The sequence below is a fragment of the Brachyistius frenatus genome, unplaced genomic scaffold (assembly GCF_029030835.1).
Source record: "Brachyistius frenatus isolate BFR_SWC_R1_liver_20210118 unplaced genomic scaffold, ASM2903083v1 Contig_3, whole genome shotgun sequence".
Lineage (NCBI taxonomy): Eukaryota > Metazoa > Chordata > Actinopteri > Embiotocidae > Brachyistius > Brachyistius frenatus.
In genome coordinates, this window is record NW_027210602.1 from 9,500,881 (window position 1) to 9,522,500 (window position 21,620).

General features: G+C 42.7%; 2 protein-coding genes across 2 annotated transcripts in view; one reads left to right on the forward strand and one right to left on the reverse strand.

Moving 5' to 3' along the window:
• Positions 1-2,042: 2,042 nt before the first annotated feature.
• Positions 2,043-5,412, forward strand: ssna1 (Sjogren syndrome nuclear autoantigen 1). The gene is made up of 3 exons (XM_069705771.1): positions 2,043-2,315; positions 3,434-3,633; positions 5,190-5,412. The coding sequence occupies exons 1-3, from the start codon at positions 2,264-2,266 to the stop codon at positions 5,280-5,282; spliced, it is 345 nt and encodes a 114-aa protein (XP_069561872.1). The 5' UTR covers positions 2,043-2,263; the 3' UTR covers positions 5,283-5,412.
• Positions 5,413-7,763: 2,351 nt separating this feature from the next.
• tprn (taperin) overlaps positions 7,764-21,620 on the reverse strand; it is a 26,875-nt gene continuing 13,018 nt past the window's right edge. Inside the window, exons 2-4 of the mRNA XM_069705782.1 lie at positions 11,882-12,083; positions 9,977-10,101; positions 7,764-9,014 (exon numbers count right to left, since the gene is read on the reverse strand). Coding sequence (XP_069561883.1) covers positions 8,952-9,014; positions 9,977-10,101; positions 11,882-12,083 — 390 coding nt within the window. The 3' untranslated portion in view covers positions 7,764-8,951. The remainder of the gene's footprint in view (positions 9,015-9,976; positions 10,102-11,881; positions 12,084-21,620) is intronic.

Consider the following 21,620-nt stretch of genomic DNA (forward strand, 5'->3'; position numbering starts at 1 on the left):
CCCTCTGAACTTCTTTCTCAATCCTCCATTATCTTCCGGTCACCTCTCGGGCATGCACATCCTTCACTGCCTCGTCGGAAGACTTCCTGACCTCCATCACTAGCCTTGCCTTCTGTTGCCTTTACCTGAGGGTGATCAATTTCATGGTTACATGTAGTGAATTCCACCGAACAGGCTTCCTGCTGAAATGCACCGTGGGAGCCATTTGCGGATGAAGGTGATGGGCTGGCATCCATCCTACTTACAGCTGATGAGGTGACGTCACACAGCTTCACAGGCCACATTACTCTTTGGTACCCAGTGAAATACAAACACTCTGCCTTGTGCTTTCCGGGTTGCCGGCTTGACTCTTCCCAATCTCCTTGTCTGAGAGACTGGATGTATTTTGCCCTCCCAGACTTTGGATGGGCATGTATGCGATGCAGGAGATGTTTTCTCTGCTGATGGTGAAATCGGCTCTTTTGTTCCGCTCCCCTTTCCGCAATAAATAATAAGACTGCAATTAACAAACCCGAATAAAAAAAAAAAAAAACACAAAACATCTGTTGTGGTTGTCCAAAATCATAATATTATGTTGATCAGCATAACAGGGAGAGGTTTCTCCAACCAACTCCAAGTTAGCGACACTAATACACCTGCTTATATAGAATACAGTCACCAAAACGTCCAATTTCATTGGTCACATACATCGTTTCATGGTCTCATTCTTTCCTCACCATGTACAGAAGATTATGAAACAAGTCTTTCAGTAAGCAGATCAACCTTGCAGAGAAGAACATTGTTTCTAATTTACGACCTGGGCCTCTGACCTCTGACCTCTTCATGTTACACACACTGACAGGTCTCCATGCCCAGATTGAGTCATATTTGCATGATCTCAAAAATACCCTTTGACATAGACAGAAAGTCTGCAGAGTTCTTGAAAATACTCACCGCTTACAGATAAATGAAAGCAAATGATCACGAATAGATATTAGCATAAATAACGATAAAATGTATGCTTTTTGCTGAGTTTACTTTCACCGACTCCACCCACTACCCGCTTTGCTCCAATCAGAATGACTTCAAATGCTGCCATGAAGATGTTAAACGATAGTTTACTTTGTTTTAACCCCCCCAAAAATTTCCCCTCGGGGATTAATAAAGTAAATACCTACCTACCTACCTACCTACCATATAAACTGTACATGAACAAAGACACACTGGTTTATAACACACTCTAACTCACTGTAGCGTAGTTAAACATTAGTCAAACCACACCGTTATCTTGTTATCAGCAAATAAAGTTAGCCTTGTCTTTAAACAAATGCATAAAGAAATCAGTACACAGAAATCTGTCGCGATAGCTCTCCTGTTGGCACAAAACAAAAGAAAATAAACAAAACCACATACAGTCAGTCAGTCACAATTGAACATGTGACACCAAATGATATTGTGCAGTAAATCTCCATATCTCACTAAACTGCCATCTATGCCACACAGACCTACACAACAAAAAATAAACATTGTGTACCATGCTTAACACTTTTGTGATATCAGCTTACAATGCTTTTAGAAAGTAGTATTAGCTTTTACGGTCCACCTGGAAGTTACTCGCAAGTGACCAGAATCTGTAAACATCAGACCTACTAACTAAAACAATACAGGGCAAACAATACACTTTCTACTTTTATGCAAACATATTAAAGCACATCTTTTGATATTTTCGTGTTGAGAGATAACAATAAAAATAAGTAATTTTTGCTCTTATTTCCTGGAACAAAGAGCTCTGAGACCTCAGATCTCTCACGTTTTAAAAGAAAGCTGAAAAACAGTCTGAAAATCGTGCTATTTTGTCAGGGTTATGATTCTTCCCTGTATTTTTCTGTGGTTTGTCTTTGTGTGTGCGTAAACTGCTCTTAATGGGGCGTGCAGGAGGTCAAAAGTTGATATACCGCGTACATAAAATGGACTCGTCCTGTGTTGCAGTCATACTCCACCAGAGGGCGCTGCGACCGTAAAACATATAAAACGAAATTTAGCAAACGAAGAAGAGTCCCGAGCGCCCGGTAGGTCGGTGGTCGACATCCGGTCGCTCAGTTGTCCGGGAAACGCGCCATGTACGAGCTGCTCTCCTGAAACGTCTTGCTCGAGAGGAAAGACGGATGAATATTTGATATTTGTCTGCATGCGTCTGGCTGCCGGCTCGCTTATCTTAGAGGAACAGATGACAGGTTAGCCACCACGGTTGAATATATAAGATTAACGTCAGCCGGAGTCCGACATGACCCAACAAGCTGCCGCTCTGCAGACCTACAACAACGAGCTGGTCAAATGTAAGTGACGTGTTTTACTTCCCTTTAACTAATTGGACTCCGTTTTAGTCCGTGAAAACAGTGGTACCGATGATACCGATAATACCGATGTTTTTTTTTTTTTTTCTAGTAGTTTCTCATCTGTTCCTCCTCAGACCAGCAAACAGGATCTGATTAACCTGCACGGATTAGTTCACCTGTAAATCTCCCTGTAACCCGGACACACACCTGGACACACACCTGGACACACACCTGGACACACACCTGGACACACACCTGGACACACACCTGGACACACACCTGGACACACACCTGGACACACACCTGGACACTGACTGATAACCATTTGAATTCCTCTCGTCTCCCTGTTGTTCTTTCCTTCCTCCACATTGAACATCCTAAAGTACACCTGCAGCTGTCTGCCGCGACACGATGCTGGTTTGACCTGATTCCTGTGTGCTGATCAGCAGATCACGATTATAACTTGTTTAAAGGAAACAAGGTTTGAAAACTTTTACGTGGTTAAAACGTAAAGGAGGAAGTATTCATGTCAAATGTCAATCCAGCCATGAAAATCCTCCCATTACAAGGAAAAAGTCCTACGTGGAAAAATAAAGTAAGATTAGTGGTTTGGTCCCTCTGACTGATGAATTATTACGTGATTGTTGATAGTGAAGCATCATCACGTTACTGCAGATCCATGTGAGATGATTACTGTCAGATAGAAGAAGAACAACTCAGACATGTGAAATGTGCCCCCGACTACACGCTGCTGACGTCAGCAGACGAACAGGTTGGAAGCAGCTGCTTTCATCTTCAACACTGTGTTGTGTTTTAAAAGCTCGTTATATTATCTATGTGTCAAATCTTCATCTGAAAACTAACTGAAGCTGTTTCATACAAATGTAGTGCAGTAGAAAGTACAATATTTTCTTCTGAAATGTGAACCACTGTTCAATCCCGCTTCAGATGACAGTTTATTATAAATTGTGGCGCAGAAAACTTCCTGTCGCTCTGCTGACCAGACGGACAGTTTCAGCTCTCCAATCTGCGGTTCATTTCACGAGGTCTGTTTGTAAAAACCGCTCGGCCGTCCGGGAGGCCTCCCGTGTGACGACCCTTTCCGTCCCCCCCGTCAGGTATCGAGGACCTGTGTTCGAAGCGGGACGAGCTGAACCGTCAGATCAAGCAGGAGGAAGAGGAGAAGGAGCGCCTGCAGCACGACGTCCGCGTCCTCTCCGAGAAGCTGACCAGAGTGAACGAGAGCCTGGCGCAGAGGCTGGCCGCCCGCGCCACCTTCGACCGCACCATCGCAGAGACGGAGGCCGCGTACACCAAGGCGAGTCTCATCCGCCCCGAACATCAACTCACCTCCAGACACATTCGACTACGACAAGTTAGAATTCGAACTAAAGCCAGTTTTACGAACGGTGGTTATAAAACCTGGTTGTGATCGTTCAGACAGAAGCTGCGTCACAGCGGACAGATGTTTCCTCTCCGGTCGGTCCGCAGCTGGATAAGAGCTGATCTCCGTTGGCGAGTGAAATGTTCGAAAACACTTTTGCATCATCATCATCGTCATCGTCAGACACATTACAGCTGAAACGCGTTCATTTTTTTCCCCCCACCATAAATTGAAGATTATTAATGTTGAGAGCGAGCGGTCTGTTTTGATCCTCGCTGCAAACATTTACACGTCGTCGTTCAGGGTTTCGATTTGTTGGCGCGGATTGTTTCTGCAGGTCGTAGTACTGAGAGTCCACTCGCCCGGTACCGGTCAAGAAACCCTTCGTGAAACTCCCGGCTCTGCTCTCTGTGTTAAACGCACATACATGCAGTGGTTGAATGTAACCAAGTACATTTACTTAAGAACCGCACTGAAGTACAATTTGAAGGTATTTGTACTTTACTTAATTATTTCCATTTAATACATCTTTATCGTTTGGCTCCATTTGTCTGACGGGTTTAGTTCCTTTTAAGATTCCGCTCTTTCGTCCCCTTTCTGTCCAGTGAAGATCATTCTTCTGTAATTCTGAATGGGAATTATTCTGATGAATTGAAGGATTGGATTTATGGGCTGAGCAAGGATTCAGTTTTAAAACCCACTTGGATTTGCTGGAAAATGTATTTCTTAGCTGGTGATTCTTACAGAATAGAAAGATAAAAAAACCATAATCGTCTTATGGAAAATGATGCACAGTACATCGAGTTGTTGAAATACACAAATGTTGAAATGACTTCACCCGTAAAATGCTAATTATTGCAACAGGAACAATAATCTAATAAAACATCAAATATAATCCAAAGACACTGAGGGGAAGCATTTCCTGCGCAGCGTGTACTTTTAGTTTTCATCCTTTCAGTACATTTTGTTGATAATACTGACATACTTTTGCTAAAATAAGGTTTTAAATGTTGGACTTTTACTTCAGTACTTCTTGCATCGCTGCCGACACATGCACATTTGCTGTGTGTTTTTTTTCCCCCCCCCAGGTTGAATTTCTGCAGCAAACACTCAGCGAATTAACATTTTCGGTGACGTTACCGATTTGGAGCTGAGGCAGAAACGACTCTAACCCGACAGTCCGCTGAAGAGTTCCCACAGAGCTCCACTGTTGTTGTTGTTGTTGTGACGTAACGTGTCCTGTGGACGTCAACACACTCCTCGCTCGTTGGTGGTTCATCCAACCTGCTGCCGTTGAACTCCCTGCGTGCTCACACTGATCTCGGCAAACAAACGCTCCTGAGCTGCTGATTAAAAAACAACAACAGTCAGCGCCCCCCCCCCGCCCCCCGTTTAAATTACTTCCACAGTATACCACACACGATCACTTTGCTCTCCCGCCTCTGAGTATCTGCGGCGTACATTTCACGTGTTTTTCCTGCCTCCTGTAGATCCTGGAGAGTTCCCAGTCTCTTCTGAGCGTCCTGAAGCAGGAGGCCGGGAACCTGAGCAAAGCCACCGAGCCTCGGAGGAAGGAGCACTAACCATGAACTCCTTCAGACCACGGCAGCGCACTTGACTCTGCACTTTGAATCCCTCTCTGGACTATTTGTAATATATCCGATTGTTTTGTTGCAAGTTCCTTTATTCAATAAATGTATTTCTTAACATTTATTTTGTAACATTCCCATGATTCCTTGTTTCACAATCAGACAGCAGGGAATACGTTCATCAGTGTGGAATTGACAAACATGCAGCGCTTAGATTTGTTCAAGTCTTCTATTTATTGAGCTTTCATTTGTACAAGTATGACATCACTTTTTTTTTTTTTTTTTTTTTTTAACTTGCCCAAATCATGACAATAACTTTACAGTAAGCACATCTGCTGCGATGTAGATTTACAGACGAGGGGGAAAGTAAAGGATGAAGGAGATGGAGCTTCTACCACAGAGTCCAACACAAACTGCTCACGTTGCAACAGGAGGAGACAGAAGGGAGAACAGTGCGCTGAGAGACGGTCAGTCGTGTGCGTCTCTGCGTCCCCCGGTGACGGCCATCAGGACAAAGTTCTCGCTGGTGTCATTTAAGACGGATCAGTCACCCCGCCTCTTTGGTCCGTCAGTTCTCAGAACGACAAGAGAACAAAAACGATTCCTGACCTCCTCTTTGGGAGTTTAGGTCAGCGAAGGCAGCAGTTACCACAGATGGATCCACAGGCGAGTCATGTGACCATCAGCAGGTCCAGGCGGGGCTTTCTCTGGGCCTGGTGAAACTTCAACAGCACCGCCAGTGTGTTTGGATGTTTTAGCTCCACAACTACAAACCCTGTGTTGCTGTTTCACGCAGTTTTAATGCATTTCATCTGGTACGATAATGTCAGAAAACTCTTAACTGTCACAGTGAGCAGCAAGTCTGCATATGTTTTTGTCAGTTAACTTCTATTTCCTTTCCATTATGTTAACAGTGTAAAGCAGATCATTTTGACTTTATTATAAGTCTGCGCTGCATTAGAAAACTGGAGATTGAACCTTAATTCTGATCAGAATTGTGTTCATAGTGCCAACTTTTAAATACAGCACGCATGATCTGTTTAACTGCTTCTAGACTCAACTTATAATTTAAATGACTTTTTTGTGTGTGTTTTAGACTGAAGTTGAGAAGTTCAGCCTCTTGTTAATGAGAGAAAACCTTTGTGGAAAAAAAGACAGACGTCTCGAAGGTAACATTTTGTTGTGGAAACAGAAGTATTTCAACTGAACTCAACAGAATTATGATGAAACAATACCAAATGTTCATAGTGATGTTTGAAATGAGTCAAGTCAAGTTTTTTTTTTTTTATCCGTGAACATCCGCTGTGGCTTAAAAAAAATACGTTCAAACTGCTAAAACGGAGGCGTTGTTTGCAATTTGTTGGCAGTGATGTTAAGTTTGTAGTAAATTAGCTAAAACATGCAAAATCACTGGTTTCTCAAAACAGCTGTGGTCAGGTCAGTGGGACAGTAATACAAGTTAAAAAGAGGATTTTTGGGTTTCCTTTGGGGACAAAGACGAAGCCCCAGACCTGTGTGGAAAATGTTGTTTGTGGTCACAGTGACAACGGCCAACAATCATAAAACTTTTAATGCGAGGCTGTGGCAAAAAGAGTAAAACAAAAAGAAAAAGAAAGTGGACATGGCAGTGCATTCATCAGATACGATCGAAGAGTTCCATTTCAATTTCAGTCCTGTTGATGGGAAAAATGAAAAACTCGGAAGGTATCCCACCAAACACGGGATCAAACGTCTTCCTCCTCTGCTATCTGACTTAGTGGTTTTACAACAGGCGTCAATAGAGACTTTAATTTTGAAACAAAACTCTTCAACTGGGCTTCTTGTTCTTGTTTTAAGTGCACATTTCCTCTGCCACCTACTCTGTTGTTCCCCGAGGTGCAAAACAAAGCTAAAAAAAAACAAAAAACAAAAGCATGACAGTGCAAAGACATTGAACATCCAAGACTCCTGACGATACAAATAATTGCTAAATTCATCGGACAAAGACGAAACGCCTCATCTAACAGCAAAATCCAAACTTGAACAAATTTCATTTGATTGGAGAATTAAGAAAAGAAAAAGAAAGGAGATAAATCTTTATGAAAATATGGTGGCTACTGTACAACAATACTGGCCGACGGGTCGATCCTGGGTGGAAAGAACGAATGTGGGGCCGTTACAACAACACTTTAATCAGTTGGCATTCTGAGTTTAAAAAAAAAAAAAAAAAATCATCTGGAAACTTGGTGCATTCTTGCATATAAAAAAGAAAAAGAAAACAAAAAAGAAATCTTCGTTAAAAACAATTCTTCAAAACACACACAATCTTTCATTCATTCTCGCAAACATGTGGTTTTATGAGCGATCATAATCATCGCTGCCTTCATTGGACCGGCTTCTTCCTCCGTGGAATGTCAAAGAACATGAGGTCCGACTGGAGAAACATAAAAACGTCCGGCGGGGGTCCGTCCCCCCTCCTCTCGTCCCCCCTCCCTCTTTCTTCCATACCAGCGAATGTACATACAAAAACATTTTTTTTTTTGTACAAGAGCAGGTTTCAGACATGCAAAAACTTCAACTTTAAGCAGGAATAAATACACGAGAAGCTTCTGATAAACGTGACAGATACCTTGATACACATTCTACAGTGATGATTTCGTCACCAGCAATATGGACATACAGACGTTATTGGCCAAGGTCACTTTTTCAAGCATTTAATAAGAAATGTAGAGTTGCTACTGATTGACAGAAATCCTCCGCGGGGTGCATATGTTTCCTCCCCTCGTCGGGGAGTGCGTTGAAGTTTGCTTGCCGTTAAGACACGTCTACCAAACGTCCAGCAGCTTCGGTACAGCATAGTTTGCCAGAAAAAAACGTACAAAAACTAAAAAAGGCATACAGAAGCTTTACAGTTAAAGAGAAACCAACGGAGCTGTTGGCTGAAATCAAAACATGCATTAAAAAAAACAACAACAGCAAAAACAACCTAAGATTGTGGCACCCTTTTACCATTAGTATGTTTTTGTGTGTTAAAATCTGCCGTCGATCTGCTGTATGCAAGCGGACGTGTCCTCCAGGTCTTCTGGAGAACGATCGTGTTGCCATGTTAACACTGAACTCCGTCACCGTGGTGATACACTTCCTTTTTACCCCCTTCGCTCGTCAGCATCTTCCCAAAAATAATACCTGAAACAAACAAACGTTGAGGACTTGGAGGAAAGACGTGAAGCCGGTGGACGTCTCCCGGAGTGCGAAGAGGAGGATTTTGTCGGGTATCTTGAGAGTGAGGACGAGGAAGGAGCGATGCTGACAGATCAACTGTCCTGGATCGGGAGGGGAAAGACAAACAGTCCAGCTGCTTTTTTTTTTTTTTTTTTTTTGGATTTGTCGCTTTAGAGAGACCGTGATAATCGAACACTGGCCGCCTGGCAAAAAGCTCGTCTGCTCTGATGTGCAGTCGATAACGTGGCGTTTGGTGGTACCGTGGCAGGAAATCAGCCAAAACAAACACGCAACACACACACAAAAAGAAAATCATGTTTCCCGTGTGAGCAGGAAGCTGTGCTTATAGTCGGCTGGAGCGGAGAGGTGCGGGCGGCTCGGACTCCCTCCGGGCTCCGGCTGCAGTCTGGTCCCACAGGTGAGATGCTGTGATGCTACGGTGCAGCTGATTGGTCGGACCGATCAGAAGTAAAGAGCAGGCTCGCTGCTGTAGTCGGACAGGGAGGAGCTGTCTGCCGGTGTGAGCTGACGAGACAAGACGACATGTTCAGTGCCAGCGCAGACCGATGTCATTATGAAGCAGACGTCGTCACTGAGCGTTTGATTTAAGTCGTCTGTCCCGGAGACAGATGAGACTGTAATGGGTCACAAATGTGTCGAACATGATCTACAACTAAATAATAATACTGTTTTCAAACGGAACTTGTCAGCTCGTGGTGACAACGTGGGAAGGTCGACATTTTCACACAGAGGCTATTATCTAAATTATGAAGACGATCTCGACATGACTAAAATTACAATATATGAGCTTAACAGCCAACAAAAATGAACTTCCGTGACCTCTGACATTTCCCTAAAGGTCAGCAAACACATCACGACTCGTGAACGAGGAAGTTTTGAGCTCCGACGTCGTCAATACCACAAGAGGGCGCCGTTCATATGGACTCTTCTCTGTCCACGCCAAACATGAGCCCATTTGAACGCAGCATTAGATTTACAAATGTGTACGCTGGTTTTTGTGTCTTCTTTGGTTTTTGGTGGTCAGAAGATTAGAAAGACCTCTGAATAAAATGCAGTCCAGAACAAGAAAAACAATATAATCCTCATAAAAGTCTCCACTGGATTACATTAAGAGAGTCCAGGTGTACCTAATAAAGTGGCCACTGAGCGTATTTTCCCAATACAAGGATACAAAAACAACAAAATGAAACCACGTTTTGATAAAGTCGTCTGCCTGCGCCACAGCAGCTGATTTAAAGACATATTTATATTCATAATCAGTAGTCCATCCGTGATGTATGAACAACAGATTTCTTTGTGTAAATCTTTAGAGTTTGTTATTCCAACAAAAGATCAATCAAAGTCCACCGAGTGGTGACTGAATGTCGACACCGGGAGCTTAAACGGAGTCCCACCTGACGCGGCGCTGTCCAACATAAACCGTGTCTGCAGCTTTAAGTGTGATGAACGGAGGTGTTTTCTCTCACCATGACCTCCTCCGTCAGCTGGGCCTGTTGGGAGCTGGTGTCTTCCTGGTAAACACTGTCGTCATGTTTATGCTCCTGCCAGGCGCTGAAGTCCACCGAGTGCTTGGGAATGTAGCTCGAAAGGTCTGCAGACAGTAAACAGACAAAATGTGTAAGACACAGATTTTCGCCATTTGTTGTTATTATTTTTTTTTTTTATCTTCAGTATTTTAATAATCATGGTTTTCAACCCTTCCCTCAATTCATCAATAAAGAAAAACACGTCGATGAGACATACTGCTCGTCATCATGCACGAACAATAATGATTTATGAGAAAAATATTTTGCGCTCATAATGTTAAATGCACTCGTGAGCTGCAGTGAAAACTTGGACTTTACTGCACTCGGATGGAGTTCACAGTTCGTCCAGTAGGGGTCTCTGTCAGCATACTTATTGTTGCCTGCTTGGTCACACTAGTGCCATACAAATGAGGGGAGTAATGGTGACATTATAAAGACGTAATAAGGAGATCGAGTAGTTTTTCAGTTTCTTCAGCATTAAAAAAGTTCATTATCAGTTCATTAACAGCTAAAAAGCAGCTCTTCTCTTCAAATCGATCCGGTTTATATTTTCCTCACTTTATGCACAACCTTCTGTCCTTCAGCTTCTCCACGAGTCTTTTTTTAGTTTCTGGAAGTATTCACAGTCTCTACACATTCTGTATATTCTCTCTTCTATTATGTTACACAAAGGGAAACAGCTGTTTTATACTTTATATTTTCTGCCAATGCAAAGTGGGAAAGAGGAACGAAGGCGTGAACTTTTAAACGCAATGTAACAAGATATGTAAAATACCACAAAACTCCTCCTCAACATCAGCCTCAGCAATACGTTATGAGCATCATTAGCAGAGCCTTCATTTATAAACTCATGAAAAATACAAGTCAGATGAGGAGCGCTCCTTCCTCACCATAGTTCCCATCTTCACCCTCATCGATATACTTCATAAAAAAAAACCTTAGGAGTTACGTCTTTTACACAAACCTGAATTCAGAACTGTTTCTGCAGCTTCTTACTTGGTCATCAGTGGTCCATCGTGTAAAAGTTGCCGACAACATAATCAGTAAAAAGTAGTACGGAAATAAATATATATATATATATCAAAATACCTCTGGGTACCAGTTCAATACTTTGAAGATGTGGATACATTACTTTGCAGTCTCTGTTTCAAATGCACTTTTTATAGACATTATAGAATGATGATCCACCTCTGAACATATTGGTTTTTCTTACTTACATTAACAAATCCTCCTTTAATCCCTCATTTAATCCTTTTTTCCGATTGCTAATGCTTAGTTTTATTCACGCATTTCATTTTATTTATCTCCTGAATAGCAACTCGTTGACTCTCCTTTTACATGAGCTCCATAATACAATGTATTGACTAATTTGGATTAATTTCCATCCAGTGATGACGGAGTAATTAAAAGGTTCATCCTCTGAGGGCCATGAGTGTGCTCAGTGAATTTTACTACAGGAAAGTGTTGATTTTTGTTTTGACAGCAGAAAGACCTAATGGTTGCTTCAAGGAAAGTCCAAAATTATTTGAATTTATACTCTGGGGAGCATGAATATCAGCAGTGGAGTTGAATAGTCTTTCAGCCAGAATATTTGAAGATATCTTGTTATGGACAAGTATGAATTTGGATCTGATGATTGATTCAACAGAAAGGTCTTTTTTTTTGAAGGACTCATCCTCCGGGGACCAGGAATCTCAACAGATTTCACAACCAGTGTGACCAATAGCTACACGGATCATTTTAGGCTGTTAGCCGAGTTAAAACTTAACATCTGACTGACAAAAAAAAAAAAAAAAGAAAAAAGATCAAGTGCGCTTCTTCCGTGACTTTTCCATCGTGTCTCACCGTTGCTGTTGTTCGTGTGGGTCGGCGAGCCGGTGAAACTGGGCCGCGGGATGTGGATACGCCCCACCATGCTTGGCTGTTCGTCAGCCATCTTCCCATCTCGTTTCTCGTCGTCGTCCTCATCCTCGCTGTCCCACACGCTGCTCTCTGACGGATACTCGTACGTGCTGTGGAGACTCGACTCGTTGAAGGAGATCTTGAGCTGGAAGAGACAGAAAACATTGGTGTGATTATTATCTCTTACACGCCGTTGAGCTCACTCTGATTTGTCAGTATTTTTCATCCGTTGCTATGCGGATGAACACCAGACTGTTTTCCTTATCAGTAAAGAAAAATGGACAAACAATAACAACACAAACAGGTAAAGCAGGTAAATAAAAGTTGTTCCATTCATGGTGACACTGATTTCCCCTGACTCCATATTTTATTTGCACTTCACTGGCAACGCACTAAGATGGCACCAAGTCTGCAGCCAGATGCCAGTAAATGTTGACAGTGGTTGGTAAACTTGGGTGGATGTCTGTTCAGTATTTAAATTGAATATTCAACTTTTTTTTTTACTCAACAATCTGTCTCACTGGCCAAACAAAAACGAGATAAATATTTTCCTGATGGAAACTATTGTTTTTACAAAATTAAATTTCCCCTTAAAGGCCACTTCATACTTGATGGAAAGGAAATGGAGAGGAGGGAAGGCTCTCTTCTTTCCTGGACACCTCTCCTGGAGGGTGCATGCATGTGTTCCTTCTTCCAAGAATAAATGTCCGATGTGTTTGATTTTGAACCAAGCCTCTTGAGTAAATTTTCTAACAATACTGTATATATTTTATACCCAAGTCATGTGATAACAACAGCGCTAACTCCATGACAACTCAGCAAACTCCATCCGCTGACAAAGACCAGGAGGTATGGCTGAAGATTTTCTAAAAAGCTGCTGAGTGGATGTTGAATCTTTGGATCTTTCTGGCCAAGTTTTATGACGAACCCAAATTAGTTATTTAATTAAACTCAACATTTTGTTACAGTGCCACTAGAAATTATTTTGGTATTACCAGACCTGAATTCACTTTGTGAATAGAGTCTGGTCACGCTCCATTGGGAACATTTGGATCCTAACGCAAGAGGTCGGGTTCATTTTGAAACTATTGGTTCAACCTTTAACCAATCAGCAAAGACCCTCCGCCACTGTGAGCAAAGAGTAACGCCATGTTAGTAAATGAGCGCTGCAGACCTTCTAAAATTGTAGTCTTTGTTCTTGAAGCGCCACCATTGTTGGAACTGTATTCAAAAACAACCACTTGACTTCGATGTCATCGCACTTAGCCATCCTCACTGGCCACCGATTGACCCATGCTTCATCATGTCTGAGTGAACCTTCATGCACTCCACTATACTACAAATAAAACTGATGCCGTGAACAACAGGTGGGCGGAGCCAAGCTAGGAAATTCCCACAATGCCTTCTCATCATGTTTTAAGATTCAGGCGCACCAAAATAAAAAAAATGTGCATCCATGTTCAAACACTTAAAGAATGTTTGTCATTTTATAGGTCACATGAAATTCTGAGTTCACATTTCCCGTTTGTTTGGGGGCCCTCGGTATCGGGGGGGCCATTAGCTGGTACTTGTATGGCCAGAAAATGTCTTTGTTTACAACCCTGATTTGTTTGCCGAGAAAACAAACCATCCGCTGTTGATTGTTTGCTCGCTGAATTGGACTCGTAAAGAGAACAAACTTTAGAGCCGTCAGCCAAGATCTCCAAGCATCAAAGCAAAGATTTCCACCCAACACTGACGCCTTCAGGAGCTGCATTTTATGGGGCTCAGTTAACATGTACAGATATTACTTCTTTATTGCTTCATTGCTATCCACTGATCATTATCATATGTCTCAGCCATGTGCTGACACTGCAGCGATGCCAGTTTAGCGCGACACAAACCGACCACCTCATAACTTATTAAAACAGAGCTGTTAATTGGGATCCTCGGAGAACCAGCTGCAGTCGGTTGAGCCTCGTTTGTGTCTGTATGCACTGTACTTCGAGCGTCCTCTTTAAGTGGGACAGGTGGCCGCCTCGCAGGAGACGGGGGCCCGTGATTGATCGTCTGCGGGCGTTTGCTGCAGGACGTGTCTGTTTGGCAACGCTTCAGCGGCCTGCAAACATGGATCCGTGGGGTGAGACGAGCCCGTGCACTCTGCTGCACCGTGTAATCCAACATGAACGGCCACCTCAGAGGTTTTCGCTGTCAGTGAGCATCGATTCTCAAAGGAGACATCTTCCCCCTTTCGAAGAGGAACGTGACAGGTACTCTTGAGACGTTACAGCTGCAGTTAACTTTCCTGGATATCACTCGGGTTGCTTGCCGTCTTAACACCAAATCTTAAACAATCAGCATCTGTCAACTCAACTGTCAAACTAAAACTACACAGCTTTTGATTGCTGTCTGCATTTCTTCTTGTTTGTACATATCTGTTGCTACGTTTCACTTCCTCCACCATCACTATATGCAAAGAAAAACGGATTTTTCCACCGGGATGTCTCTATTTCACGTGATTTCATTTTGTAGTGCAGTCTGCAGTTCCCTTTGGACACTTAAGACTTTGAGGTTTATAGTTTTAAGATGGCAGAATGACCATAAAGGGTAAATAATAAGTTTCTATTTGTGTGTACTGGCCACATGTAGGCGTTGCAAACTCAAAAAGGGTTTATTTTTTCCTCTTGGAGTTGCCATGGAAATCCCAAATGATACACAGATATATTCTAGTTGTACTATCCCTATGGGGACAGTCATTAACATAATGGATTCCTAGCCCCTTGTCCTAACTTCAACCATCACAACTAAATGCCCAACCTTAACCTAACTCCAACACTAAAACCTTAACCCTCAAAAAGCAGTCTCTACTTATGGGATCTAAATTTTTGTCCCCACAGTGGCTCGAGTCCCCACCGGATATAAACCCCCCCCCCCCACACACACACACACACACACACACACACACACACACACACACACACACACACACACACACACACACACACACACACACAAACACTCAGAAAACAGCAGGTTTATCCATGTCTTCCCTGAGGCAGTCAGCTGACTGCTCTTAACATGCTGTACCTGGCTCCCTCTACCCTGAACTAAATCTGCCCTAATCTCCATCACAAGGCCACAGGCCAGCAGCAGCACCTCCAACGCAAGAGTTCACGGTTAACCTCCATTTAAAAAAAATGTCATGCTTTTTCCATGTCCTTGTTGACTGCTGAATAATCCCTCTTTGCCATTATGGTGAGGTCTATGATAGCGGAAAGGTAGAGCACGAGTCTGCACGTCAAAAAGAGATGGGAGTAATCATGTCAGTGAAGACATCCCAGAAGTCCTTCTGAAGTAGCCAAAAGTCCATCACATCGTTCAGGGAGCTCCTGACAAAACATCTGACGTTAAAACTGCCATTTTATTCTGTACGGGCATCTCAGGAGAAAAGAAATCAACCAAATAAAGTGTGACTTTTCCCAAAAACCTTTATTCTTTTGCATGATACAATTTATTTATATTTAATTCACAAGGGAAGTTGGTAGAAAGTAGCATTATTACCATATAGCTGTAGTCTACTAGGCTCTGACATGATGACTAAAAGCGTGCAGTAGTTTACAGGTTCAGGTCCAACGCGCTTTAGATTCTGGTTCAGTGTGAACAGACTAACAGTGTCTGACAGACAGCGGTTTATCCATTCACGTCAGGACTCAGTTGCTCAAAGACGAGGGTTCTATAAATTGGAAAATTTCTGTAACAATGACGGTTCAGAAAAAAGGGCAAAATATAATTCTGTTTAAATTGATACAACTCGTATTTTAGTCACAGAAGTTTCAACTAAGTACCTTTTTATTACTTTGTTCCTCCTGACAGTCCGAAGGAGAAAACATCAGTATTCAGCAGCAGTAACAACACAATCCACAATGCAACTCAAATCATGTCTTTTGACACGGTATTACCACCTTTAAAAGAACCCCATACCAAGACATCCTTTATTTTTAGCTCTGAAAACTCCTTTTCTTAACTTCCTGTTTTAAACCTTACACCACACAAAAAAAAGCGCTTCTTTGTTAATCTGACATCCGGTCTGTGGATGTCAAAAGCCAAGTCCCATCAGTAAATGAGGCTCACCGCTGGGCTCGCTTCCTCTTTCACTTTTCTTTCTATCTGGCCCACAGCACTCCTCCCACGAGACTCCTGTTAGGCGAGACTCGACGTCTTCTCGCTCTCTCTGACTTTACATTTGAGCTGTTTAGCTTTAATATTGATACAAATCAAAAAGAAAAGAAAGAGGAACAAAACTGTTCCAGCTTAATAAAGGTCACGACTAAACTGGGATCCTTATTCAGGGACCAGGGATTCAGAGCTCGTCGTGGCTCTTTTTTCTGTGATAAAAGCCGGCATCATGGAGGCAGAAGTGATTTGTCTTCTGTCCTCAGGCTGTGGGACGGGCCAACTGGGGCCCGACTCGGGCCCGCTGCCCTTCTTCACAGGACTCCACAGCAACGACAGGACACTAAACAACCGGCTTATTTTTCTGGCTTTGTTTTATATCAACAACTCACTATGTATTGCAGCATGTGCAGCGAATTTTGGGATTTCACATAAAATGCAGCAATACAAGATACCTTCATGCATGCACTATTTAAAACAAAATAAACCAAAAAAGTGCAACAGAAGTGCAACAGAAGTGCAAACAGCTAAAAACCCATGCAACCAAAGAATCAGACTTTATCAGGCATACATGCTCATCACATTTCAAGAATCTAAATTGAACTGTATGAAATAAAAAGTCTGACTTATCTTGAACTAAATGAAAACGCAGTGTTATCTAATCCTTAACCTGCTCACAAACACTCGAATGATGTGACGTTAGTTCTGCTGTCATAAGGAAGCTCGCACCAAACTACTGCACAGATGCTGTGTCATGAGAAACGCATGTCCTTCAAAGTAAAAGCACAGCAGCATATGTTCAGCAGATGACAAAATAAAAGTTAGCTTTTTCATCCAGACACACATCAGCGACCGACTCAAAGTGGCCTCACGACCCACTTTTGAATCTTGATAACAAATGTTCCTTTGGAAGCTGCGATGCTTTCACTTCTTGAGAGCAAAAGTCCATTGACCGTGTGTGTAATACAAGCAAAGTTACTTATTCATCTGAACTATATAAGCATTAGGTGCTTGGCATAATGTGCCACAGTGGAGGAAATACTTAGGGAGCTTTTTGTTACAATCTACTGTAAGCCTGCGTGATTCAGAGATTCTTCTCAAGAACTGCTTTATGCAAATGTGTAATAAAATATACATTGTACAAATTGAAAGGTATGATTTAAAAAAAAATTCTAACTCGGCATATTTTTTTCTGGGTTTTTTTCTTCTTGGTGTCTCTATGGAAACCGTTAGCACTTATCCCCATTACCCCTATATTTTCTATGAAACAAGAGATAGAAGTAAAGGAGAAATGAAGGAAATGGGAGAGAGGGTTTAAGAAAAGAAAAAAAAAAGGAAAGACAAAATGTAAGACAATCAGACTGTTTAGGAAGTCGAATCCTTTCATCAGTACAGCCTAATTTTTTTTCTTCTTTCTTTAAAAAAAAAAAAAAGAAGCTGAATATGAAATACAAGCGATTTGTTAGGACTGTGATTGTCTGGAGTCGCTGCTGCAGCAGCTTCAACACAACCAGACCGAGACATCAGACGGGGGAAGACACGGAGCTGAGTAAATAATATTTCACTCCACAAGTTTCACCAGTTGTTGTTTTTTTTGGTTGTTTGTTTGGTTTTATGAAGCGTAAAGAGACACTGGGGGGGAAAGACAGACAAAAGATGAATTAAGAAAGAGACGAAGAGGATGAGATTATGTCTTCATGAGTGTGCCTCGGCCAATAGGCGAGATGGGCAGAGGGCCAGCAATTTTTTCCAGGCCACCCAGCATGGCGTGTCCTCGTTTGGTGAAAAGTGGCTCCTGCTGAATGGACACACAGAGTCTGATCTGCCTGCCAGCGCCCATCGGGTTGAACTCCAAAGCTGCTGAGGTACAGTCGAGCTCCGACACAATAGCGCAGCTCTACAGAAGATGGAGCAGCAGCATGTGTGCGTTTATGTTTGCATGATGTGCGTCTGACTGGGTGTGGATCTCTTGAAAACGTGTCTTTATATGCGAGTGTTGCCAGGTGGCAGAGGGTGCTTCGCGCAGTATTCAGTCTGCACCTGCTCTTATGGGCGTGACTATCCAGTACTGTAGGCTCATTTAAAAAACAAATGACATGCTAAAATGCTGTCCCTGATGTGGCACGTTAAAGTCCACGAACTGGAAAAAAGATGAGTGGACTGACCGGCTGCCTGATTAGAGCTAATCTCCAGCCAGGTAGACAATATTAGAACGGCACCACAATGAACCGGCTGAAGAGTTCAGCTGCAGCTGCATTAGTGCCTAAAGAGAGCGATAAGTAACAAGCATGACTCAGATGAGGGTAACCAGTGAGAATAAGAGAAACTCAGTTAAGGAAAGAAAAAGCGACCGGTGCATCATTATTAATCGAATAGAGTTCATGCCACAGGAAGTCTTCCACTCAACAACCTTTAACTGCACCAATAAAATGTGTTTAAGATAAAATACAAAGCGTCTTTATAAAGAAAGAGAAAAGAACGAGCTTCATCTCTATGTAGGACATGTTGAGTGTAGCTTAGCATAAACATTGCAATCCTAAGAAGGTAATCAATAAATCACTCCATAATAAATATGTGTTTCGCATGTTCCTGACGTGTTTGTCTCCATCCCGACACAAAGCAGGTGAATGGAACTACTGAAGCTCTACAGGGATTGTGGTAGCCTGGTGTGAACCAGACCTGATTTCACTGCGTGAATATGGGTCTGGCTACACTCCATAGGAAATCGTTTGCAGTCGTTCCATCCAACTGGGCTCAGACCTTGGCCTAATTCTAACCAATCAGCACGCGCCAAAATGGGCTGACACTGTGCCACTGCTGCAACTACCTACGGCCCGTGTCCACCAAAGTGTTTTTTACAGAGCACAGTATATCTTTTAAATTGTTTTAATGAACACCAGCAGTGACGGAGGGGTGTCACCTTGTCGCCGATTGGTCCGCCCATCATATTGGGTATGCAAACGCCAGTACAAGCCGAGTTCACAGACCGCCGTCACAGCGAAGAAAACTGAAGCGGTGAGCTACAGTCGGCGCAGCCAGGCGAGGAACTGCAGACACCACCACTCAGATGTTTTAAAACCTGGATAAGTTCAAATGAAACTGTCTCCATTTCTTCCTTTGTATGAACAGAACCTTCAAATATGAACCAGGAGGACACGGGAATTTGTTAAGTTCCAAAACACAACTGGACGATAGGACATGCTTTTATGCTACATTTCTGTATCTGAAAAATATTGAACTTCCTATTCAAACTATCTTTGGAAATATGACTCATGATATACGTTGTCCCTAGGAGTTTCAACTTCTTCCATCTGGTGTTCCAGATAGTGAACAAAAAGTATAATAACTCATTACACTGAATCACAATACTTGCAGGATAACCAATACAAATTTTAATACATCTATTAGGCCCCATCTATCGTGATCGAATGAGGAGATGAGCATATCTTCCCAGACTTTTGCAAATTATGGTGATTCAATGATGTATCTATTTTTTCCTCACTAGTAACAGTAAGATTAGATTTGATTGGATAATCTGGATCTGTGTGGCTGAAGAATGAAGTTCTTCCTGATTTTTTTAAACCATTAGTTTGTGTTGCTACAACACAGCAATCATACCTATAAACAGTCATTAAGAGGCATTTTACTGCATGCCAGCAACACCCAGCTGCCAAAAAGACACACCTTCGCAGTGAACTATCTTCAATGAGACAGCAAACACAATGATCTGTCGGACGCAGTGATTCAGTCCTGCGACACCCACCTCAAACCCAAATATCAGACCTTTAGGGTGCTGGTGGCCTGAAATATTTCAGTAAAAGGTCAAAGACCACAGAACACCGACTGAAACCCCGGCAGCTGAAATCTGTGGAGTCGATTCAGGTCAAAGACGTACATGTTCTTGTGTCGGTGTCGGCACATTTCTCATCACACATTAGGTAGAATCACTTCAGTTTTTTTGCTTCAAGTGCTACAACCATCTGCGGTTTAAGTATGACAACACTGATACAACTGTGGAAACTAGATGCGTGTAGGTGGCGGGTGCTCGCAGCTCAAACTGGCGGTGTGGGAAGCAAACACGGCCAAATGTGAAAATCTGTGTTTACGCTGCCGTGTCTCAAGACTACGCGAGTCACTATTGTAATAGTATTCCCTTTGAAGCTTTGTGCGAGCACGAGGGTGTGCGTGTTTAATTTTCCCTGCACTATCAGTGGTGACTGATAACAAATGGGATGAAAGAGGGGGTACATATTTCCCAAACTTGCCTTTGTAGAGCCACCTCAGACCACATTTAATAATACTGTGTCCCATATAAGAATGTTCCTGCTGATATGAATGACCTGGCACACACTAATATAATTGCACACACTCTATATGTAAGGGGACACCAGCAGGGTGGAGATCGAAACCAATCAGCGATCTACTCCTTCAAACACACGCGGCCATTGTGGGAGCGTTTAGGGCGTTTAATACATACAGGACTCTCGAGTGATGGTTGGGTGTTTCTACAAAAGCCACAATCAAGACAAAGGGTAGGGCAGGATGGCACACACTGGGTCAAGATGAAGGATCGGCCTTCTGGGAAAATACAAATTCAAAGGCTTTTTCCGTATTTAAGTTGATCTCTTTTATTCTTTTAAAAGGTTAAAATTAAACACTGGCAAATGGCTGTGATTGCTTTCAGGGATTCCAGGGATAATATGTGCAGCGGATGGCATCTCTGGTGACGTCTATAGAAAAGAAGGCCAAAGGTCGGAGGGAAAGCCAAAGGGTGCGTCTCCAATCGAGCCTTTGTTTAGTTGGTGCTAGCTGGCTTTACAGTCAATTGGATTTTGGCTGTGATACTGCCGTTGTTTCCGTGAACTTTGGGACAGAGATGAGTCAATGAAGGAAACGGTTTCGAGGTGGCATGAGGGAAAGATGTTATGTAACAAAGAAGGCGGACACGCAGGACAAAAGCAACACAATGAAGACCTCGGAGGTCGAAGTGCTGCATCATTAAAAACAACCTGTTGAACGCATATAGACACAACAGATGCATTTTTTCCACAAATGAACCTTCTTTCCACACAAGCTTGTATCATCACATTTGCAACTAATGAAATGAAATTCAAATATTAGTGTTCAAATGTGAAGAGTCGAGACGAATAGCTTTCACAACGTCAGAATTTTCTAAACTGACTACGAGTTGTGACGTCTGCTGGCACTTTAAGAAATGGCGGAAACCCTGGAAGTTCATTTGTCGTTGGATGGTCAGTTGGTATATTGTGTTAGTTGTGTTGAGTTTTTCTCCGTAATTTAAAAATACGTCTGAAGAAAATGCTTATGTTCCCGACCGCCTCATTTCCCCGTCTATCACTACGTCTTTGTATTTCCTGCATTACTTTACCCGCCGGCCAGCTTCCTCAATCGTTAGCCTTTGCGGCTTCTATACGCTGACGACAGGGACACTTCAGGTGTTCATGTTGCCATGGCAGGGGCGTCCTCACGGCTTAACCATGGATGACACCATGCACACAAGTTCCTATGT